The sequence below is a fragment of the Coregonus lavaretus genome (assembly GCF_964263955.1).
Source record: "Coregonus lavaretus genome assembly, chromosome: 19".
Classification (NCBI taxonomy): domain Eukaryota; kingdom Metazoa; phylum Chordata; class Actinopteri; order Salmoniformes; family Salmonidae; genus Coregonus; species Coregonus lavaretus.
Window position 1 is genome coordinate 38874629 of NC_140006.1, and position 20860 is coordinate 38895488.

Sequence of the window (20860 nt, forward strand, 5' to 3'; positions counted from 1 at the left end):
TTACTCATGCTCGCTACTCATAACTGGAAGACACACATTCATTCACTGATATCTGGGGTTGGTCATGTTTCAACAGTCATTGTTTTCTGGACTAAATCAGACATAATTGTATTTTTAAATCATGAACATTAAAAACATGTTAAATGGATAACTTACCAAAGGATTGCCCTGCAGACAAAGCAACACATCCAACACAAAATAATAGGAACAGCATGATGTTGTTTCAGAAGACAGAGCAAGAGCACCGACTGAGCTCTGATGTGGGAAGATTATGTTCAGTGAGTCCGTCTGACAATCTTTGTTCAGCATGAGGAAGTTGTCTCCTCTATTCATTGTGGTAGGGAGTTGCCTTTTGAATAATGCCCAGGTTTTCAAAGAATTCCTTTGAGGCACAAGTGATTTCAGAAAAAGGTCAGACGTCTCCTCTTGAACCCATTTTAATAGCTATTAGGAAGTTGTTCCATATGTCTCACAAGATTTTATGTCAAGACCTCAACCAGTATTTTTTAAAGGTCCAATGAAGCCGTTTTTATCTCAATATCAAATCGTTTCTGGGTAACAATTAAGCACCTTACTGTGGTTGTTTTCAATGAAAACAGTAAAAAAAGAAACAAAAATAGCTTCTTAACAAAGAGCAATTTCTCAAGCAAGACTTTTGTCACCAGGCAGGCCAAAACGCAATCCCACCAAAACAGGCTGAAATTTCAGGTGGTATTTTCAAACAGCTCTTATAATAAAAAGGGCATTAATATCCTTTTCATAATTTCATAGTACTATTCCAAACTCATAGTGTGGAAATATATATAAAACACAGGAAAATCACGTTTTTGTTTGCATTGGGCCTTTAAACAAATTAATTGTATTATCAACTAATTGATCATTCTGACAAGCAACCATATATTCTATTGGGATATATCCAGAAACACATTGCCAGGAGTAAAAAATTAATAAAAACATTACAGATTTTTTTAATGCACATTTACAATACAATTCTATAAAGGTTAGCTGACAAATGGAAAATATGTGCCTTTCAAAGAATAGGTCAATAATCTATTATTTAAGTGTATTTCTCATATCACTGCAAGTTGTTCCAGTTCATTAAAAAATAACATGCAAATCAATCAACTCACCAAACGGTTGTTCAGTACATTGAACAGTGACACACATTCTCTTCCTAATGCCACTACAGTCTTCTTAGCCATCTGGTTCTGTAAGTGAGGCTGCCCTACTGTGGGGTTTCTCTAGGGGCTCTGGCGCTTGCTGCGGCTGCTGCTGCTGCTGCTGCTGGTGGAGCAGGGTGGATGGGAGTCCCGTGGAGAGGTGATGAGAGGAAGGGACGTCACGGACAACCCCAGGCCCAGCTCCAGAGTCTTAACAGGGGGAGACTGCACTGACGACGCCCTTGGGCTGCTGCTTGCTGAAGACCCAGCTGACCTGCAGTGAAAAAATACAAAATACATTTAAGAAGCTATATTTTACAAGAACATATTGACATACAATGAGTGTACAAATCATGCTCTTTCCATGACATAGACTGACCAGGTGAATCCAGGTGAAAGCTATGATCCCTTATTGATGTCACCTGTTAAATCCACTTAAAATCATTAGACAGGATAAGGAAGGATTTTTAAGCCTTGAGACAATTGAGACATGGATTGTATACAGTGCCTTCGGAAAGTATTCAGACCCCTTGACTTTTTCCACATTTTGTTACATTACAGCCTTATTCTAAAATTGATTAAATTGTTTTTCCCCTCATCAATCTATACACAATACCCCATAATGTTTTTTAGAAATGTTTGCAAATGTATTTTTAAAAATGTTAGATCGGTTCAAGTCCAGGCTCTGGCTGGGCCACTCAAGGATATTCAGAGATTTGTCCCGAAGCCACTCCTGCGTTGTCTTAGCTGTCTGCTTAGGGTCGTTGTCCTGTTGGAAGGTGAACCTTCTCCCCAGTCTGAGGTCCTGAGCGCTCTATAGCAGGTTTTCATTAAGGATCTCTCTGTACTTTGCACCGTTCATCTTTCCCTCGATCCTGACTAGTCTCCCAGTCCCTGCCGCTGAAAAACATCCCCACAGCATGATGCTGCCACCACCATGCTTCACCGTAGGGATGGTGCCAGGTTTCATCCAGACGTGATGCTTGGCATTCAGGCCAAAGAGTTCAATCTTGGTTTCATCAGACCAGAGAATCTTGTTTCTCATGGTCAGTGTCCTTTAGGTGCCTTTTGGCAAACTCCAGGCGGGCTGTCATGTGCCTTTTATTGAGGAGTGGCTTCCATCTGGCCACTCTACCATAAAGGCCTGACTGGTGGAGTGCTGCAGAGATGGTTGTTGTTCTGGAAGGTTCTCCCATCTCCACAGAGGAACTCTGGAGCTCTGTCAGAGTGACCATCGGGTTCTTGGTCACCTCTCTGACTAAGGGTGCATTCGTAAATTCACTCTGGCCATCTACTCCGATTTCAGAGCACTCTCGTCTGAGTGTGCCAGGGCACAGAATAACTGATGAATTTACGAACGCTCAACACCCGTTGAATATGACCGGTGTCAGTAAACGTCGGCAAAAAAGCATAATTAAATTGTTGCCAGCAGCACAGTTAGTCACCAACGCTCTGGATAACATGAAAACAGCCTAACTCTGCAAGGGCGAGTAAAATTGACAGAGTGAAGTGTTCTCTCATTTGTGTCTGGAAATAGCTAGCAAGCTAGCCAACGTTAGCCAGTTAGCTTGGGTGCTTGACTGCCGTTGTGACGTCAGAACACTCGGATCAACCCTACTCCTCAGCCAGAGCGTCCAGTGTGTGCTCTGAACGCTCCGAAAACGGACAATCTGACAACATTTTGAATTTACTAACACCCAGAGCGTACTCTGGCACTCCAGATTGAATTTACGAACACACCCCAAGGCCTTTCTCCCCCGATTGCTCAGTTTGGCTGGGCGGCCAGCTCTAGGAAGAGTCTTGGTGGTTCCAAACTACTTCTATTTAAAAATGATGGAGGCCACTGTGTTCTTGGGGACCTTCAATGCTGCATAATTTTTTTGGTACCGTTCCCCAGATCTGTGCCTCGACACAATCCTGTCTCGGAGCTCTACGGACAATTCCTTCGACCTCATGGCTTGGTTTTTGCTCTAACATGCACTGTCAACTGTGGGACCTTATATAGACAGGTGTGTGCCTTTCCAAATCATGTCCAAACAATTGAATTTACCACAGGTGGACTCCAATCAAGTTGTAGAAACATCTCAAGGATGATCAATGGAAACAGAATGCACCTGAGCTCAATTTTGAGTCTCATTGCAAAGGGTCTGAATACTTATGTAAATAAGGTATTTCTGTTTTTAATTTTTAATACATTTGCAAACATTTCTAAAAACGTTACTTTCGCTTTGTCATTATGGGGTATTGTGTGTAGATTGAAGAGGAAAAAAATTCATTTAATCCAATTTAGAATAAGACTGTAACGTAACACAATGTGGAAAAAGGGAAGGGGTCTGAATACTTTCCGAATGCACTGTATGTGTGCCATTCAAAGGGTGAATGGGCAAGACAAAATATTTAAGTGCCTTTGAATGGGTTATGGTAGTAGGTGCCAGGCGCACATACTGGACAATTCCGTTGTAGCAGTCTAAAAACAAGTCATACAAAAAACAGCTAAACAGGAAAAACCTTTGTGGTTGTAAAATGTGTCAGGGAGAAAACCCTGGGAGAAGACCCATGGGGCGGTGCACAATTGGCCCAGCGTCGTCCAGGGTAGGGGAGGGAATGGCTGGCAGGGATGTAGCTCAGTTAGGAGAGTATGGCGTTTGCAACGCCAGGGTTGTGGGTTCAATTCCCACGGGGGGCCAGCATGAAAAATAAAATAAAATAATGTATGCACTCACTAACTGTAAGTCGCTCTGGATAAGAGCGTCTGCTAAATGACTAAAATGTAAAAAATGTAAAAGGAATGTAGCTTTGAGATAGACTCACAGTTAGGAACATCTTTCGTTTTTTTACCCATTGGCCCAAAATAATTGGCTCTAGCAGGTATTTGGCTACGGACTGTACCCCTGAGCTAGATTGACTGTGTAAAATAGTTGTGACGTACCTGAGAGAGACAGAGCTGCGAGCAGAGTTAGTCTTTGAGCTCTGTCGGCTGGCAGGGGTGGAGGCAGGAGACGGCAGGGGCAAGTTGGCCTGAGACACATAAACACAAATTAAATTGGACCTTATTAGTCCTGAGTAAAAGGCCATCCAAAATTAGACTTAATGGGATGGGTCAACTTCTTGATTGCTTTTAGAGTAAGTTGCCAGAAATTGATTAGTTTAGTTTTATTAGATTGGTTTGAAACCTAGCTGTCCTTAAAACCTTACATTTTGCATTTCCTTGAATCAACTAACAGCAGGGCAATTTGCTGTCAAGATTTCAGAATGGAGTCATTGCCTTGCCCAACTCTACAAGGCTGAAAAGGTATAATTTGCACACACCTACACTTTTAGAAAAAAAAGGTTATTCGTTTCTCCCCATAGGATAATATTTTAGTGGTGAAAGGTTTCACGTAGAACCTCTTATTAGTGAAAAGATTCCACTTGAAACCAAAAATAGTTATTTTCAGAGGGTTCTTCTACGGTGACAATTTAAGAACCCTTTTTGGTTCTAGGTGGCACCTTTTTTTCCCAGAAGAGTGTATAGTATTATCAGGTGCATGGAGAAAAACGTCATACTTTTTCTAGTAAAAAGAAAAGAAGGCTACCTGGACAAAGTACATGTGTAGAGCTGATCTGAGGTCAGGCTGCTCCTCCATGGCAACAAGCAGCATCTTGTTGATATTCTTATTGAAGTCCTTCAGCTCCCTCAGCTCAATGTCCCTCTCCTCAAATGTCTCCTCCTTGGCCTTCTTGGCTGACCGGATCTCTTTGGTCAGTTTGGAGCACTGTCATGGAGGATAGCAGGGGATGAAGACAGAGCAGTGATTAATATGGACAGGATTTGTTTCCTGACCCTATGACCGACCAATGTTTATGACTGCCTATGACAGACGTTATGTCTTGTGTAGCTGTTATAAAGGCTTTATGAATGCATACATAAGGCGGGCTACAGTAAAGTGTATTTCGTATTTAATGTTTTATTTTGTCATTGAAGAATGGTTGCTATGGTGTGAATTGTTCTGTGACGGTTGTTGGGTGGTGGTATCAAACCTGCTTAGTGACCCTATCGAGTTTCTCCTGCTGGGAAACCAGTTCTCTGTTCATAGACATGATACGTGACTGGGTCTCTTCAGTCCTCTCGTTCTGAACGGCCTCCTCTTGAAGCAGGCTGTCAAGTGTATTGTTCATGCCCTACCGATGGAATCATCACACACACACACAGATTTGCAAACACACACACACACAGTTATGATTGCACTGTCTGGTAGTTAAGAGGGAGTTGTCAGACAAGTCTATTTTGGACCTGTTGTTCTTGGACACAAGGGAATGTATATAATACAAGCAGCCAATGTAAGGCATGTGATGAAGAGATCATGATAGGGCTTAGAACATATCTAACACACTGCACATGGGAAAGGCAGAGACAGAGAGAGAGAGAGAGAGAGAGAGAGAGAGAGAGAGAGAGAGAGAGAGAGAGAGAGAGAGAGAGAGAGAGAGAGAGAGAGAGAGAGACAGAGAGAGAGACAGAGAGAGAGAGAGACAGAGAGAGAGAGAGAGAGAGAGAGAGACAGAGAGAGAGAGAGAGACAGAGAGAGAGACAGAGAGAGAGAGAGAGGTAAAGTAACAACATGGAAATTAAGTACACAAAAGATGATTCTACTCCAGTTTCATAAACGTGTGAGAAGATGATGGGGTGGTGGAAAACCCACGCTCACTTCAAGGCTAGGACCAGGAGTATTCTTGATCAGGTTTACGTAGTCCAGTAAAACTGGTTTGGTGGAGAAGTACCTGAATGTCCTCCTGCAGTTCTCGGATCTGCCTCCTCTTGTACTTGTACTTCTCCTCAGCGGCTCTCTTCTGCTCATCCAGCTTCAGCTTCTCCTGATACTCCTCACCTTCAGAGTTTTGGGTTCATTATTTACATTAAAGTTGGCTTCTTAGTTCAAATGAAGTCAAATTCACTTTAAAAAGTGCATTTCACAAGGGTTGTACCAACACACTTTACAACATGAAGCAAGAAATAAAAACAAAGAGTATAAAAGGATCTAAACAGAACAACACCACAAAACAACCAATACGTTATAAAATTGTATAAAAGTCAAGACGGTGATGAATCTAACATATCCTCTCTTATCTGCTTCTGTTGTGTTTTCCCTTCATATATGTAGAACACTGATAACATTGATGTGTGTGTTACCATGGTGATGGCATAGAATCAATATTTATTGCTGGCATCTTGTTTGGGGGCATAGAGGCCTAGGCTTTGTCGGAATCAGTTTCTCTCACTAGGAACCTTTGCTCATACTGTACGTACTGGACTCAGTCACTTTGTTGAAGGATTTGCGATAGGTTGTGTTGCGGCTGTTGATGACGTGGAGCGTGTTCTCCAGTGCTCGGATCTCCTTCTCCATCTTGCGGATCTTGCCGTCCAAATCGTCTCCCTCGCGTTGGAGCTCCTCTTTCTCTTGGGCAGCCTTATGAAAAGCACATCACCCATGGTAGAATGTCAAATGTCAGAACGTTTTTTGTAAACAAAGTTCCATGTTATCAAAACAATTAACTGTCAAAACTATCCATTTTTTCACAATAAGCCAAATCAATTGGTAACTGAAGCAATAGTTGGCTGGTGAATTTTTTGGGGGTGTCTGAAGGAATTCTCACCTTGATCACGTAATAAGCCTGTGATTTTTCCTCTTCTCCCTCGGGAGCAGCCATTGAGACAGTCATAATCTCATAGCGTTTCCTCATCTTGTCGACCTTGGACAATCTCTCGTGCACCTCTGCACTGAAATGAACCAATCAATGTACGCATAGAATAATTCGAGAGTACTTTTCTTGACCATTGATGGCCTGAAATCCTACCCCCGTAAACCTATGTGAACTTTCCTCCACATCTAAATGTGATGAGTTTGTGGCATATTTCAGAGATAAGATAACAAACATTGAGCTGGGTATCAGTCAAGCAAGACCTGATGAGAAGTATGATGATATGTGCCCTAGTCTACCACGCAAAGGCACTATGGATTTATTTTCCTTGGTTGACACAGACATGCTCAGGAAAGTGATATCACAACATATGCCTTCTACCTGCCTTCTTGATCCTATCCCCATCACCGTCTTCAAAACAGTTTTTAATTGAATATCTGAAGAAGTGAAAGATATTGTTAATCACTCAATGTTCACAGGCACTTTCCCCACTTCACTAAAAACTGCTATGGTGAAACCTCTTTTGAAGAAAAGTAATCTAGATTCTTCAGCTCTTAGCAATTTTCGACCACTCTTCAACCTTCCATTCTTAAGCAAAATTCTGGAGAATTTGGTTTTCAAACAGCTAAATAATTTTTTGTGGCAACTATATTTTAGAACAATTCCAATCTGGTTTTCGTGCCCACCACAGCACAGAGACAGTCTTAGTTAAAGTGGTAAATGATCTTAGAGCCAACACTGATGCCAAACAGCTCTCTGCCCTTGTACTCTTAGATTTAAGTGCTGCTTTCGACACTTCACCATGATGTAATTCTGGACAGACTGGAGAGGTGGGTTGGCCTCTCTGGTCCAGTTCTAAATTGGTTTAGGACCTTGGTGAACATAACTCAGAGAAAATACATATCACGTGGCGTTCCACAAGGTTCGATTTTGGGTCCGGTACTGTTCAGTTTATATATACAGTACCAGTCAAAAGCTTGGACACACCTACTCATTCAATGGTTTTTCTTTATTTTTACTATTTTTTACATTGTAGAATAATACTGAAGACATCAAAACTATGAAATAACACATAGGGAATCATGTTAAACAAATCAAAATTTATTTTATATGTGAGATTCTTCAAATTGCCACCCTTTGCCTTGATGACAGCTTTGCACACTCTTGTCATTCTCTCAACCAGCTTCACCTGGAATGCTTTTCCAACAGTCTTGAAGGAGTTCCCACATATGCTGAGCACTTGTTGGCTGCTTTTCCTTCACTCTGCCGTCCAACTCATCCCAAACCATTTCAATTGGGTTGAGGTCGGGGGATTGTGGAGGCCAGGTCATCTGATGCAGCACTCCATCACTCTCCTTCTTGGTAAAATAGCCCTTACACAGCCTGGAGGTGTGTTGGGTCATTTTCCTGTTGAAAAACAAATGATAGTCCCACTATGCCCAAACCAGATGGGATGGCGTATCGCTGCAGAATGCTGTGGTAGCCATGCTGGTTAAGTGTGCCTTGAATTCTAAATAAATCACAGACAGTGTCACCAGCAAAGCACTGCCACACCATAGCACCTCCTCCTCCATGCTTTACGGTGAGAACTACACATGCGGAGATCATCCGTTCACCCACACCGCGTCTCACAAAGACACGGCGCTTGTAACCAAAAATCTCAAATTTGGACTCCAGACCAAAGGACAAATTTCCACCGGTCTAATATCCATTGCTCATGTTTCTTGGCCCAAGCAGGTCTCTTCTTCTTATTGGTGTCCTTTAGTAGTGGTTTCTTTGCAGCAATTCGACCATGAAGGCCTGATTCACACAGTCCCCTCTGAACAGTTGATATTGAGATGTGTCTGTGACTTGAAATCTGTGAAGCATTTATTTGGGCTGCAATTTCTGCGGCTGGTAACTCTAATGAACTTATCCTCTGCAGCAGAGAACTCTGGGTCTTCCATTCCTGTGGCGGTCCTCATGAGAGCCAGTTTCATCATAGCGCTTGATGGTTTTTGCGACTGCACTTGAAGAAACTTTCCAAGCTCTTGAAATGTTCCGTATTGACTGACCTTCATGTCTTAAAGTAATGATGGACTGTTGTTTCTCTTTGCTTATTTGAGCTGTTCTTGCCATAAAATGGACTTGGTCTTTTACCAAATAGGGCTATCTTCTGTATCCCCCCTACGTTGTCACAACACAACTGATTGGCTCAAAATAATTAAGAAGGATAGAAATTCCACAAATTTTAAGAAGGCACACCTGTTAATTGAAATGCATTCCAGGTGACTACCCCATGAAGCTGGTTGTAGAAAATAGTAAAAATAAAGAAAAACCCTTGAATGAGTAGGTGTGTCCAAACTTTTGATTGGTACTGTATATATATGTTACCCGTTGGCAGCATTATCAGAAAGCACAGCATTGATTTTCACTGCTATGCAGACGATACACAACCATTTCTGTGTCACCAGAGGATTTTAGCTCTATGGATAAATTATTAGACTGTATTAGTGATTTAAATACTTGGATGGCTCACAACTTCCTCCAGCTAAATCAAGACAAGACCGAGATACTTATTGTTAGAGCCAAAGCACAGAGAGAGAATCTGGCCGCACATTTTAATTCACGGGCAATAAAGATAAAACACCAGGCACAAAAACCTGTTATTTTACATTCTGAACAAAATTTTGAATCACACATTAGGAATGTGACCAAAATAGCTTTTACCACCTGAGAAACATTGCCAAGGTGCGGCAGTTTCTCTCTCAGGCTGATACAGAGAGACTCATCCTTGCTTTTATTACAAGCAGGCTTGACTACTGTAATGCTCTCCTGTCTAGTCTACCCAAGAAAGCCATTGTCAACTGCAAAACATACAGAATGCTGCAGCACGGGTACTGACCAAGACCAGACGGAGAGCACACATTACACCGGTTTTAAGGTCTCTGCACTGGCTGCCTGTGAGTTTTAGAATTAATTTTAAGATTCTTCTATTGGGTTTTAAATCAATCCACAATTGTGCACCCCAATACATGTCAGACATGCTTTTAAGTTATGTACCCATTAGGTCCGTCAGGTCCTCTGGCACTGGCCTTTTAACTATCCCAAAGCCTAGGACCGAGAGGCAGCCTTTAGTTATTATGCCCCCAGCCTCTGGAATAGCCTGCCATAGAACCTGAGGGGGGCCGAAACTGTGGACATATTTAAAAGAGACCTTAAAAACACACCTTTTTAGCTTTGCTTGTCCATAGTGTGCTTTTTAGTAATTCCGTTTTTATTGTATTCTTGTGTGGTAAATATATTTTTCTATGTTTTTATTCGTTGTTTTTTTCCTGTGAAGCACATTGCGTTGCATTCCATATCTGAAATGTACTGTATAACTAAAGCTTGATTTGATTTGACATAAAGAGTATACACAATGAATCAAAACACCAAGTGGCTAGCTATCCTATGTTCAATTCATTTGAAAGCTTTCTTTTCAAGTGCTGCATTACCACTTTCTATGAGCCATGGGAAAAACAAACACAACCCCCTCATATGGCACTGGATCATCAAGCCCTGTATTCAAAGAGCGTCTCAGAGTAGGAGTGCAGATCTGGAATCAGTTCCCCCCGTCCATACAATCTTATTCATTATGATCTAAAAGGAAAAACTGATCTTATATATCAGCACTCCTACTCTGAGACTATGTGAATACGGGCCCAGGTATGTTAGCACTGGGACGGGAAAAAAGCCTGCACAGGTTCAGGGTTTAAAGGGATAATTAGGGATTTTGACAATGAGGCCCTTTATCTACTTCCCCAGAGTCAGATGAACTCGTATATACCATTTTTATGTCTTTGTGTGCAGTTTGAAGGGAGTTGCTAACAAGCGCTTCCAGTCATTGCGCTAACGCTAGTTAGCATTGGCTCGCGAAACTACCTCTAACTTATCCAGAGCGACTTACAGTTAGTGAGTGCATACATTTTCATACCGGCCCCCCGTGGGAAACGAACCCACAACCCTGGCGTTGCAAGCGCCATGCTCTACCAACTGAGCTACAGGGGACTAACTGGACACAGAGACATAAAAATGGTAACCACGAGTTCATCTGACTCTGGGGAAGTAGATAAATGGCCTCTGTCAAAGCCCCTAAGTATCCCTCTAAGAACACTTCACTATACTGTCTGGGTAATGGGGTATATTTTGAGAGCCAGTCTTAGACATACCTGAGTCCTTGGCGCTCCTGGTCAGTGATCTTGACCTGCTTGTTGAGCATCTCCCGGTGCGCCTTAATCTCCTCCTCCCGCTCCCTCATGGCCGTCTGCAGCTGCAGCCGCCGCTTCTCCAGCGAGAGCACGCTGTCCGCCTTGTTGTACAGCAGGTCACGCAGACGCTTGATCTCCAGCTTCAGGATGTTGTCCTCCACCATGGTGTCCTGAAGGTCAAAGGTCAGAGGCAATGTGTGTCAATGAGTGGCTGTGTAAGAGTATGAGTTTCTCATTTTCAAATACAATAAAGACATTCATCATTTTATTTAATCATATCGATAAAGACAAGGTTGGCTGAGCAAAACTGCAGTGACTGTGCATGTGTGCCTGTCTGTGTTCTCACCTGCTTCTTGAGCCTGAGCTTCTTCAGTTCCTTGTCTGAGATGTGGTTGAACAGGTGCAGCTCCTCGATCTTGGTGGTCAGGTCTCTCTTCTCAGCTCCTGTCTTCTCTGCCTCTTTCCTCACACAGCGAATATCATCCTGTCAGATGACAGAAACAGTCAAATCACAGAATGTATATCTAAAAATGTTTTTTAAAAAGCATGTCTCAAAATAACAATTTAGGATTATTTAGTTAAAATGTAATTATATGGTAACTGTAAACAGAGACTCATTTGAAAACATAGAAAATCAGAGAAAAACACCAACGATTTTCAATGATAAGATAGGGTTGCAAGAAATAGTCTTCCTACTTTGCTGAGGTGACAAAAACAACAGAAATACCCGAATCATCAGGAAAAATAATATCTAGAACATTCTACAGTACGAGAGTACGGTCTGTCCACCTGGAGCTTCTTCAGTTGGGTGGTGAGCATGGTGGCCGTCCTCTTCTTCTCCTCCAGCCTCTGTGCCAGCTCCTGGGCCTTCTTCTCCAGGACCTGCTTCTCCTCCGTGTTCACCTCGCCACGCAGACGCAACATCTTCCTCTCCAGCAGCTGGATCTGGAAGTCCTGGAGTAGCAAAGTTTGAGGTTAGTGAGGTACCAACTACACCATACATACACTATAAGACTAGCTGTATACCCCAATGGTAGAGGGAGATGTGATGACATTAGGGTGAACGCTAGCTATAATGGTCATGGTGGTGGAAATAGATAATGATCAAATGACAGTGGTAGTGGTCTAGCCCTATCTGTTGAATGACCATACTGTTATTACTATTCAAATAAAATAAAATAAAATACAATTGTATTTGTCACACGCGCCGAATACAACAGGTGTAGACCTTACCGTGAAATGCTTACTTACAAGCCCTTAACCAACAATGCAGTTTTAAGAAAAATAAGAGTTAAGAAAAAAAGATTTACTAAATAAAATAAAAGAGCAACAATAAAATAACAATAACGAGGCTATATACAGAGGGTACAGGTTAGTCGAGGTAATTGAGTTAATATGTACATGTAGGTAGGGGTAAAGTGACTATGCATAGATAATGGATAATAAACAATGTGGATATTCCATATTGTTAGTGATAGGAAAATAACAACAAGAGAAAGACTATTGTTTCTGCTGTCTAGCCTGGTTGTAGATGATCTCCTGCTGCTTGAGGGAGTTCTGGTCCAGTTTACTGAGGCGGCCGTCCAGGTTGGAGAGGGACACCCGGCTCCCAGAGAGCACAGCCATGGAGTCCTTCTCCTTCACCCTCAGGGCCTGTAGCTCCTGGGTCTCACGGAACAGCACCTCGCGGTGGCGGTGCAGCTGAGCGTCGATGTCCTGCAACCCAACACAGACGCAGAATGACACAGTTCACCAGAACATGGTCATGAGTACATTAACCAACACAATGTGTCACTGAAGTCAACACATGGTTCAAAGGCTCCACAGAATGACATCCGAGAGCAGTACACAGTCGCATCAGAGACTGTTCCCCAGATGGCAAAAATGACGAAACAGAACACAATGCTACACTACATTCCTCATGGGAGTGAATAGAATGACATCAGAGCATCACAAAATCAAAGAAACAACTAAATGTGAGAATACAGTCAGTCAGAATGGGATTTTATGTATCAGTTTGATCGATACAATGTTCATATACTTCTATCTAGCAATATCCAGTTCGTATTGTGACCATGTGAATTGCTAGGTAAAGTGCACAAGTTAGCTCAATGCAACTGCAGCCAGCCATCCCAGTCCCATGCAGACACGCTTTCCGATAAACATACTGGTAATATGACAAAAACATTATTTTATCGTGCGGAATGACACTCACTTTAATAGTTTGCTCCTCTTCCTTCAGTACTTGCTCCATCTGAGTGGCCCTCTCCTCCACGCTGAGGGTCGTCTCCGTCACTGTCTTCAGCTTCTCCTCCAGGGCTGTGTTATGAAGCTTGGCCCCCTTTACCCTGGACCAGGTTCACACACACACAGATCAGAACTAGTGAGCGGGTGGGTATTTCATAGAATTACATATAGAATCCCTGTGAGGGAATTCATTTAAACGTAAAGGGTCGGTTCCCCCCAAAACGATGCCATCAATTATTCCTATTTGATTGGCACTGAGGCCTCCAGATCTCTATGTCTCACTTGTTGTTTTTGTCCTGGATGTCCTTTTTCATGTTGGCTAGCTGGGACCTCATGGACTGGACATCAGTAGCTGCTCTGTCCACTGTCCCTTTCAGACTCTCCAACTAGAAAGAGGTACGTGATAATAACAGATAAGACAAACCATCATTCCCATAGAACGAAGTCATACAGAAAAAAAAACCTGTCTGCAGAAAGCATTGACTAAAATGATTGGGTTATACTTTTTAATCACTTTCTTGAATAAGCCATTATAAATGTAATTACATGCTTATGAATTGCAACGTTATAATGCATATAAATGTTTGCAAATTATGAAATACTTATTTGTTAATGTTTTGTCCTGAGAAGAAGGCTATGGACAGACAGACAGACACACACACACACAGCAGACAGACAGACACACAGCAGACACACAGCAGACAGACAGACACACACAGCATACAGACAAACAGCAGACAGACACACAACAGACAGACAGACACACAACAGACAGACAGACAGACAGACAGACTCACCTGGTCCTGTAGTCTGGTGCGGTTACTCTCCTGCTCCTGGAACTCCTGTCTCAGCTTGGCCGCCTGCCGGTCGGCCATGGCTGTCTTCTTCTCGTACTCCTTGTTGTTCTCCGTCTCGCTCTCCAGGAAGGTCTTCTTCTCCTTGATCACTCCATTCCTCTCTCTGATGTCCTGGTTGACTTGGGTGAGGAGCTGGAAATACATGGCAAAATCCATTGTTTACATTATCAGTCCATTGTTTTAGAAACTTCACAGTTGCTTGCCATCAGTCACTTTCATGGAGCCTTTTTTATGATTCTGATAAACTAATCTTAAGTAGGTGTCGCAATATGAAAAGGGGTGTTGAAACAGTGTTGTTTCAACTATAAAATAACTACAACTATAAAATACATGTTATAGTTTCTGGACCAAGTGTGTGAATAGTAAACTAGAGTATTTACAATAGTTTTGAACTGGTATAATATTCCTAGCCTGGTTGAACCTGACTGAACGATAGTGAAGCAATAGTGAGTGTAGCATTCAATCTGGTTTAACCAGGCTATGATATCCCATCATCATCTCAAATATTGTATGACTGACTGACTGACTGTAATGACTGCAGGCTACCATCTATTGGTTACCATTGAACACTGCTGCATCTCTGTGTCTCTCTTCTTCATCTGCTCGATGGTGTTCTCCCACTGGTGGATCAGCTCCTGTCTCTCTAGGTGGGCCTGGCGGAAGTTCTCTGCCGTCTTATCCAGACCAATCTGTTGGCAGAGCACAACTACAATACATGAGACACACTCTGATGGATATCAACAAGGAAGAATAAATGCTTTCTGTTTGATGTGTGATGTGTAAATCTCAAGGGAAATGTAACTGTCAACAATGGACACAAAGTAGCTTAAATGTCAACAAAATATTCTCAGTTGTGGGTGATTGAACATTGACTGATATTCCTGTGTTTGTAAGATAGCTGGTGTTTTGACCTGTGCTGAAACGGTCTCAGTCAGTTCGTTGTCCAGTGCCTTGTGCTTTTGGTTGGCCTTAAGTGTCATCTTCTCTATCAACAAGGTGAGCTCCTGTAAAACAAAGAAAGTTAACAGTAGTTTAGAAAATGGATTGTACTGTTCATTAAGTATATCCCATTGTCAGCATACTGTTCATTCTTGAGGATCCTGAAAGGACTGTACTTGCTTGCCACTGTAACAGAGATCCAAGACCACACAGGTTACCCGGGTTTTTGTACCCCCAGCTGTCGGTCACTCACACCACCAATGACGTACCCGTATCCTGCTCTCGTCCTGCTGGGCATACTTGATGATGGCCATGGTGTCCTCGTCCTTGTGTGCCGACTCCTCAAGCCAGGCGTCCAGGGTCTGCTGGTCCCAATTCAGCTGGCTCTTCAGCTCCTCCAGCTTCTGGGTGGCTTTGAAGATGTTGTTCTGAGGAAACAGATTGCTAGACATTTATCTAACACAGTGGAACATACACTGAATACGTTGTATGTTCAGGTGAATACTAGCAGTTGGAAATATAACTAACTACAGTAGGCTACAACCCAGAGAATTCTCAGTCACACACACACACACACACACAGAGAGAGAGAGAGAGAGAGAGAGAGAGAGAGAGACAGAGAGAGAGAGAGAGAGAGAGAGACAGAGAGAGAGACCCATGTTGTTTTGAGGAAAGACCTCTGATTTAGTGATTTAGAACTGAAAGACTATGATGTTGATGGCACGTAGAATAACCTCCTGTGCATTCTTCTTCTCCCTCAGAGCTCCAAGCTCGTTGTCCAGCTGTGCAATCTCCTGACGCAGGCGGCCCACCTCTCTCTCTGCCAGGGCCTTGAAATGCATCTCCGACTCAGTCTCTTTCTCCCTGGCTTTGCACAGAGCCTGACACAGTGCAAATCAAAATAAACTAGTTAGAGGACAGCATTTCAAAGTTGTTGCAAAACGATTACTGTCATACCTGTGTTTGCATGGCATTATTCATTAATCCTTGCATAAACATAATTACTTAGCAATATAACTACTACTTATAAAGTAAGGTGTGTAGATCTATGCATGAGCGAAATAGTTTTCAGTCAGAACCTCAGTCGTCGTCTCTTTTCATGGAATTCCAAAATGGGCAAGTAGCTTTACCTGAGTTTGAGATAACTCCTGCCTAACATTTTGCAGGTGTTCAGCCATGGCTTGTATTCTATCCTTGTATCCACCAAGTTTGTTCTCCAGTTGTAACTTCTCATTTTGTTTCCTTTGAAGCTGTGGAGAGGCAGGAAGAGCAAATGACAGTCATATTTCACCTTGGACTGATGTTCATGCCAGCTGTTTCGTTTTAGCTAGCGTTAGTTAGCTAGCTAGCTACCTACTGTCAGCTATGTGAGGCATAAACATTTCAATTTATATAAAATAAAGACGAAACAAATAAAATGTCAGATATTCTGGTACAGATAAGCTAATAAACTGTTAGCTAACGTTAGACACTTACCTCATCTTCCAAACCCTTATTTTCTGCATTGGCAACTGGGATGGCAAAGCCCTCATCCCAGCCTACCTCGGATAAAAGTATGTTCGACATTTGTTCTGTAAGACTAAATTCCAAGTTTAAGAACTGAATATCAAACCAACACAATATGCCAAATAATTATTTACAATAAGTAAGAAATTGCTACTTTGTTCTATTTTTACAACTTGTTAGGGACATGACATGCTACAAAACCGCCGTATGTTTTCAATGCTGGCCCCTAGCAACCGTGACAGGTGGCTAGTAACCACATCTTCCGGTTGTCACAAGAGGGCAACACTACCACCACTTGGCAATGTATGCAACCGGAGTCAGCGGTCTCAGTTTATCCACTAAAAACTTTGTGAATCACACCAAAAGTTTATCATTTAACTCCTATTTTACAATAAACCATCCTGCCTATTTTCTATCCAACTAACATACTTAACCACATTAAAGAATAGTTAATTCACACTCAGGCCAGTGGAGTGTACATAGGCCATCACTATTTGAGAAACATCTGTAGTAAAATTAACAATTGGAAGAATAGTACATCCTTTTATCATATGACATACAAGTTCATAAGCAGGTTTCAGGTATCAGCTTTGGCAGAGAGAAATATGACAGACAAGAGTGCATCAGCATTATAAACACACAAAGATCCTGACAAAGCGCCTTGGACACATTAAAGAAATACCAAATTGAAACATTTATTACCTTATACATCTGTAATTGAATAGCATTATGCTTAAAACAAACAAAAATTACAATCAAATGTTTTTGTACTGTTCTGTCACACAAGTCTCATAAAACAAAATTCATATTCATAGCAGGAACGCACACAAAGTATTAAAATTAAATTTAATATTTAAAGAATGACATTCCCTCACGGACCCTCGTGTTTAGAATACGATACAATTGTATTTGTCTTTTCGGGGTGTCGGTTTGCTTCACGCGAACCTCGACTGTGTCAACTAAACACTGGGACAGGAACTGTAAGGTCCGGGATGGCGACTGCTCTCCAGTTTGCTAGAGTTGACACAAAAAAAGCCCCATACTAAAGATAAAATCCCAAACCACCACAAGACGACCGACGAGGAGATATGCCTTTTATATAGTCTTTGTTGTGTAAAACATCTCAGTCCTGAGGGTTGGAAAAGGCAACATAGATCTCAGCTCAGTGCAGTCCCCTGTGCTCCGTTTCTCCGCCTCGGTTGTGTGTTTTTTGTATAAACAAACGTATAGACGTTCCTACGAGTTTGGGCAGCCCCTAGACAGCGGTGCTTTTGGTCCCGATGTGCAGTCGTGCAAACTCCACAAAATCGTCAATGAGGACCGGCCATGCCCCTTGGAGGAAAGAGATAAAGAAATGACAGATGTTTCATGCATTATATTCAACTTGCTTTATCTAAAAGGAACCACAACAGATGCAGGGTTAAGCAAGAAAACATAACTTTTCAACTCTGGTGGTTGTTGGGAGAGGCAACAAGTGGGCTGGCTCCATATTGTTCTATTCACAACTGATTCATTCCATTATCATGCACCTGACCTGACCTGTGGCAATGGGCTGCTATAGTTTTCAGCCTTATGACACAAAAACACAAACCTTCCTCATCGTAATTGGACATGTCATCAGTTATCATTGTGCTGAAGTCTAACAAGAGGTTCCAGGTGTCTTTAGGGATTGATCGTTTATGGTGCTCCTGCAGGGAAAGTGGAGGAAAACATCAAAATTAGCATCAAGAGAAACTACTAGCCTTCATTTATCGCCCTACATGTTTGTTGAAGCCTTCAACTGAAGCAAACCCATCCAATTTCCTTTCTGTGTGGATCAATAAAGCCTATTCGATTAAGAGAAAATAACTTACCACTAAAAATTTGTTCCACAGGTCCAGGAATTTGAATCTTCCAGCCAGTACTAAATTCCAATACGCAATTGCCATTTCTAAGTCTAGAAAATGCACAACAATGAGGACATGTCTGAGAGAAATCCAAGTCCAGACTATGAAAATAGATCAGGAATGTCAAAATTGATTGCTTACCCAAACCTTTCTGGCCAGGATTCTTTGCAAAGTTAAATGTAAACTGGTAAAAGTCCTTAAATTTCCCATGGTCCTTTAACTCTTGCTCCATTTTTGGTAGTTGGGCTTTTAGTTTCTCTATACTGTCACACCTGAGGAGAACAAAATAAGCTTTAGCACCAAGTACAAGTTTAAGGGTTAGCCTATCTGATGTGGAGAAAGAAGAGCTTAGCCTACATTCTGTTACACAACTCAGTAGCTGAAGGAAGACAATAAACCATTTCCTCTATAATTACATTATGAAATGAATGAACACAACACACACAGATGCACAGTCACTTGTTGTCAGTAAATTGGCCCCAGAAATTAAGCAAAACCTCTCTCCTCAGAGGCCCTCCTCACCCTTGTTCTGCCATCCCATCCATGAACTCCTGTCTGGAGAACTCGCACTGTGTTGCAGCCCGGAACTTCCAGGCGATGAAGAGCACACTAATACTAGCCGGGTCCAGGCCCAGGTCATCACAGAACTGCTGGATGCCATCTATACCAATCTTGTTGTCATCTTGTGGGTCTGAGTGAAGGATAAGGCAAAAATAAGGTGTTCAATTAATACTTTCACCACTGTGAGTAACTTGACTGACAAAGGCGTAAATTGACTGACAAATATATCTATTTATTTGATATCAATTTTATTTGATTTTGTTGGTAAAAGGTGAGTTGTGTGTTTCGACATCATACATGGCCTATGGCAGTTTGTATTTTTACAGTCAGTTATACTGCTGTTGTTTTTACTTACAGTACCATAGTACTGTCTTGTGCCCTTGACAAGCCCTCTGTAGCTCAGTTGGTAGAGCCTGGTGCTTGCAACACCAGGATAGTGGGTTAGATTCCCTGGACTACCCATATTTAAAAATGTATGCACGCATGACTAAGTCGCGTTGGATAAAACGTCTGCTAAATAGCATATATTATTATAGTACAACCAGCATAGACAGAGATGTGAAAAAAAGATAACACTTACCTCTATATCTGTTGTAGAGCTGTTCTAACCTTTTCTTGTCCAACACTCCCTTTAGATTTGAATGGTAGAGGTCTGGATTTTGGAAAAAGTTGTCTGTGGAGACATCTAGTTTCCAGTCATTCTGTGACAGACAGGTCAATGCAGTCTTCTCATTCGATTGTGTGAAGATCATGAACTGTCGAACTTTATCCTTCTGTGAGGACTTCAGCTTGTTCTGTGGAACAACACAGACATTTACAGGACAAACACAATATCCTATGACTGAAATATAGCTCTACTCATGCTCAGAATTGTGAGCTTTCAAAACTGTATAGTCTTGCGTAGAAATGCCATCCCTGGCAGCACTCTTGAGTCTGCACACCTGACAATACATGCATTGCACACTTCTTCTGATGTTATTTTACCAAGCAATAAGCATAATCTTGGATGCATGTTATAATAGCTTACTTATAGCCACGGAGGTCGTTTTGGAAAGCTACTTAGCTGCCTAATGACTTTCCTCTAGGTATCAAGACAACACAATGCAAAACTGCTTAATCGACTATACATGAAGGTTTGGGTGCAGAAAGGTATTGGCATGACATTCGGGGGGCTGAGCACAACAATGAAGTTGTTGTGGCATTCACACATCCTATCCAATACCCACTCTTAACTTAGCCACGGCGTTCATAGGCAAAACAAACAGGCCTAGTCAAAGCTATGATCCGCGACGGCGCATAATGTTCATTAGAACGACCAGCTAGCCGAGATTGGCCGGCTTCTTTAGCAAGGTTTAATGTTTAGATAGCTAAACTGACTGTCTAATATCTGTTGTTGACTATGACTGTCTGACAACCTAGCTATGCAGTATTGACAAGCTAGCTAGGTTGTTCAATGACAATGAACCGAAATCCAGTCGAGTTGCTGAAAAGCTAGCTAGCTAACAGCTAGCTAACGTTACCTTTGCAATGCTAACAGATAACCGTTGACGCAAGTTTGTTTAAATTCAGTGTTTAGAGTGTTAATTTAATCAAAGATGTATGGGATAACTACAAATAAACACAAAAAACGAGATAAACAAACGTATTCTTCACCATGTTTGTAATTGCCCGACTCCCTTTTTCCCATACAGCTGCCTCGCTCTCGTCCACCTTTTTCCGCTCATGCGCAGTTGGACACAACAGATGGCTGTCATGTTGATGTAGCTACATATTTGTCGCTTTTCCAGGTCGCCAGATAG

At 42.0% G+C, this 20860-nt stretch overlaps 2 protein-coding genes across 3 annotated transcripts; both read right to left on the reverse strand.

Moving 5' to 3' along the window:
* Positions 1-1241: 1241 nt before the first annotated feature.
* LOC311146589 (coiled-coil domain-containing protein 39-like) lies at positions 1242-16674 on the reverse strand (the record flags this gene model as incomplete). The annotated part of the gene is made up of 20 exons (XM_084183108.1): positions 1242-1434; positions 4090-4178; positions 4736-4915; positions 5181-5321; positions 5919-6025; positions 6445-6604; positions 6792-6915; positions 11027-11235; positions 11412-11549; positions 11855-12019; positions 12587-12781; positions 13281-13413; positions 13595-13698; positions 14110-14301; positions 14730-14858; positions 15081-15173; positions 15378-15536; positions 15843-15989; positions 16239-16358; positions 16585-16674. The coding sequence occupies 20 exons, from the start codon at positions 16672-16674 to the stop codon at positions 1242-1244; spliced, it is 2868 nt and encodes a 955-aa protein (XP_084039234.1).
* A 615-nt stretch (positions 16675-17289) lies between these two features.
* Positions 17290-20778, reverse strand: LOC311147155 (DCN1-like protein 1). Of its 2 annotated transcripts, XM_084183791.1 has the most exons (7): positions 20715-20778; positions 19642-19855; positions 19023-19191; positions 18642-18772; positions 18468-18550; positions 18206-18302; positions 17290-17946 (listed from the first exon to the last, which is right to left on the reverse strand). In XM_084183791.1, the coding sequence occupies exons 1-7, from the start codon at positions 20715-20717 to the stop codon at positions 17870-17872; spliced, it is 774 nt and encodes a 257-aa protein (XP_084039917.1). In that variant the 5' UTR covers positions 20718-20778; the 3' UTR covers positions 17290-17869. The 2 variants fall into 2 exon arrangements, with proteins under 2 accessions (XP_084039917.1, XP_084039916.1); XM_084183790.1 differs by having other exon boundaries at positions 17290-18302; positions 20715-20777.
* Positions 20779-20860: the final 82 nt, after the last annotated feature.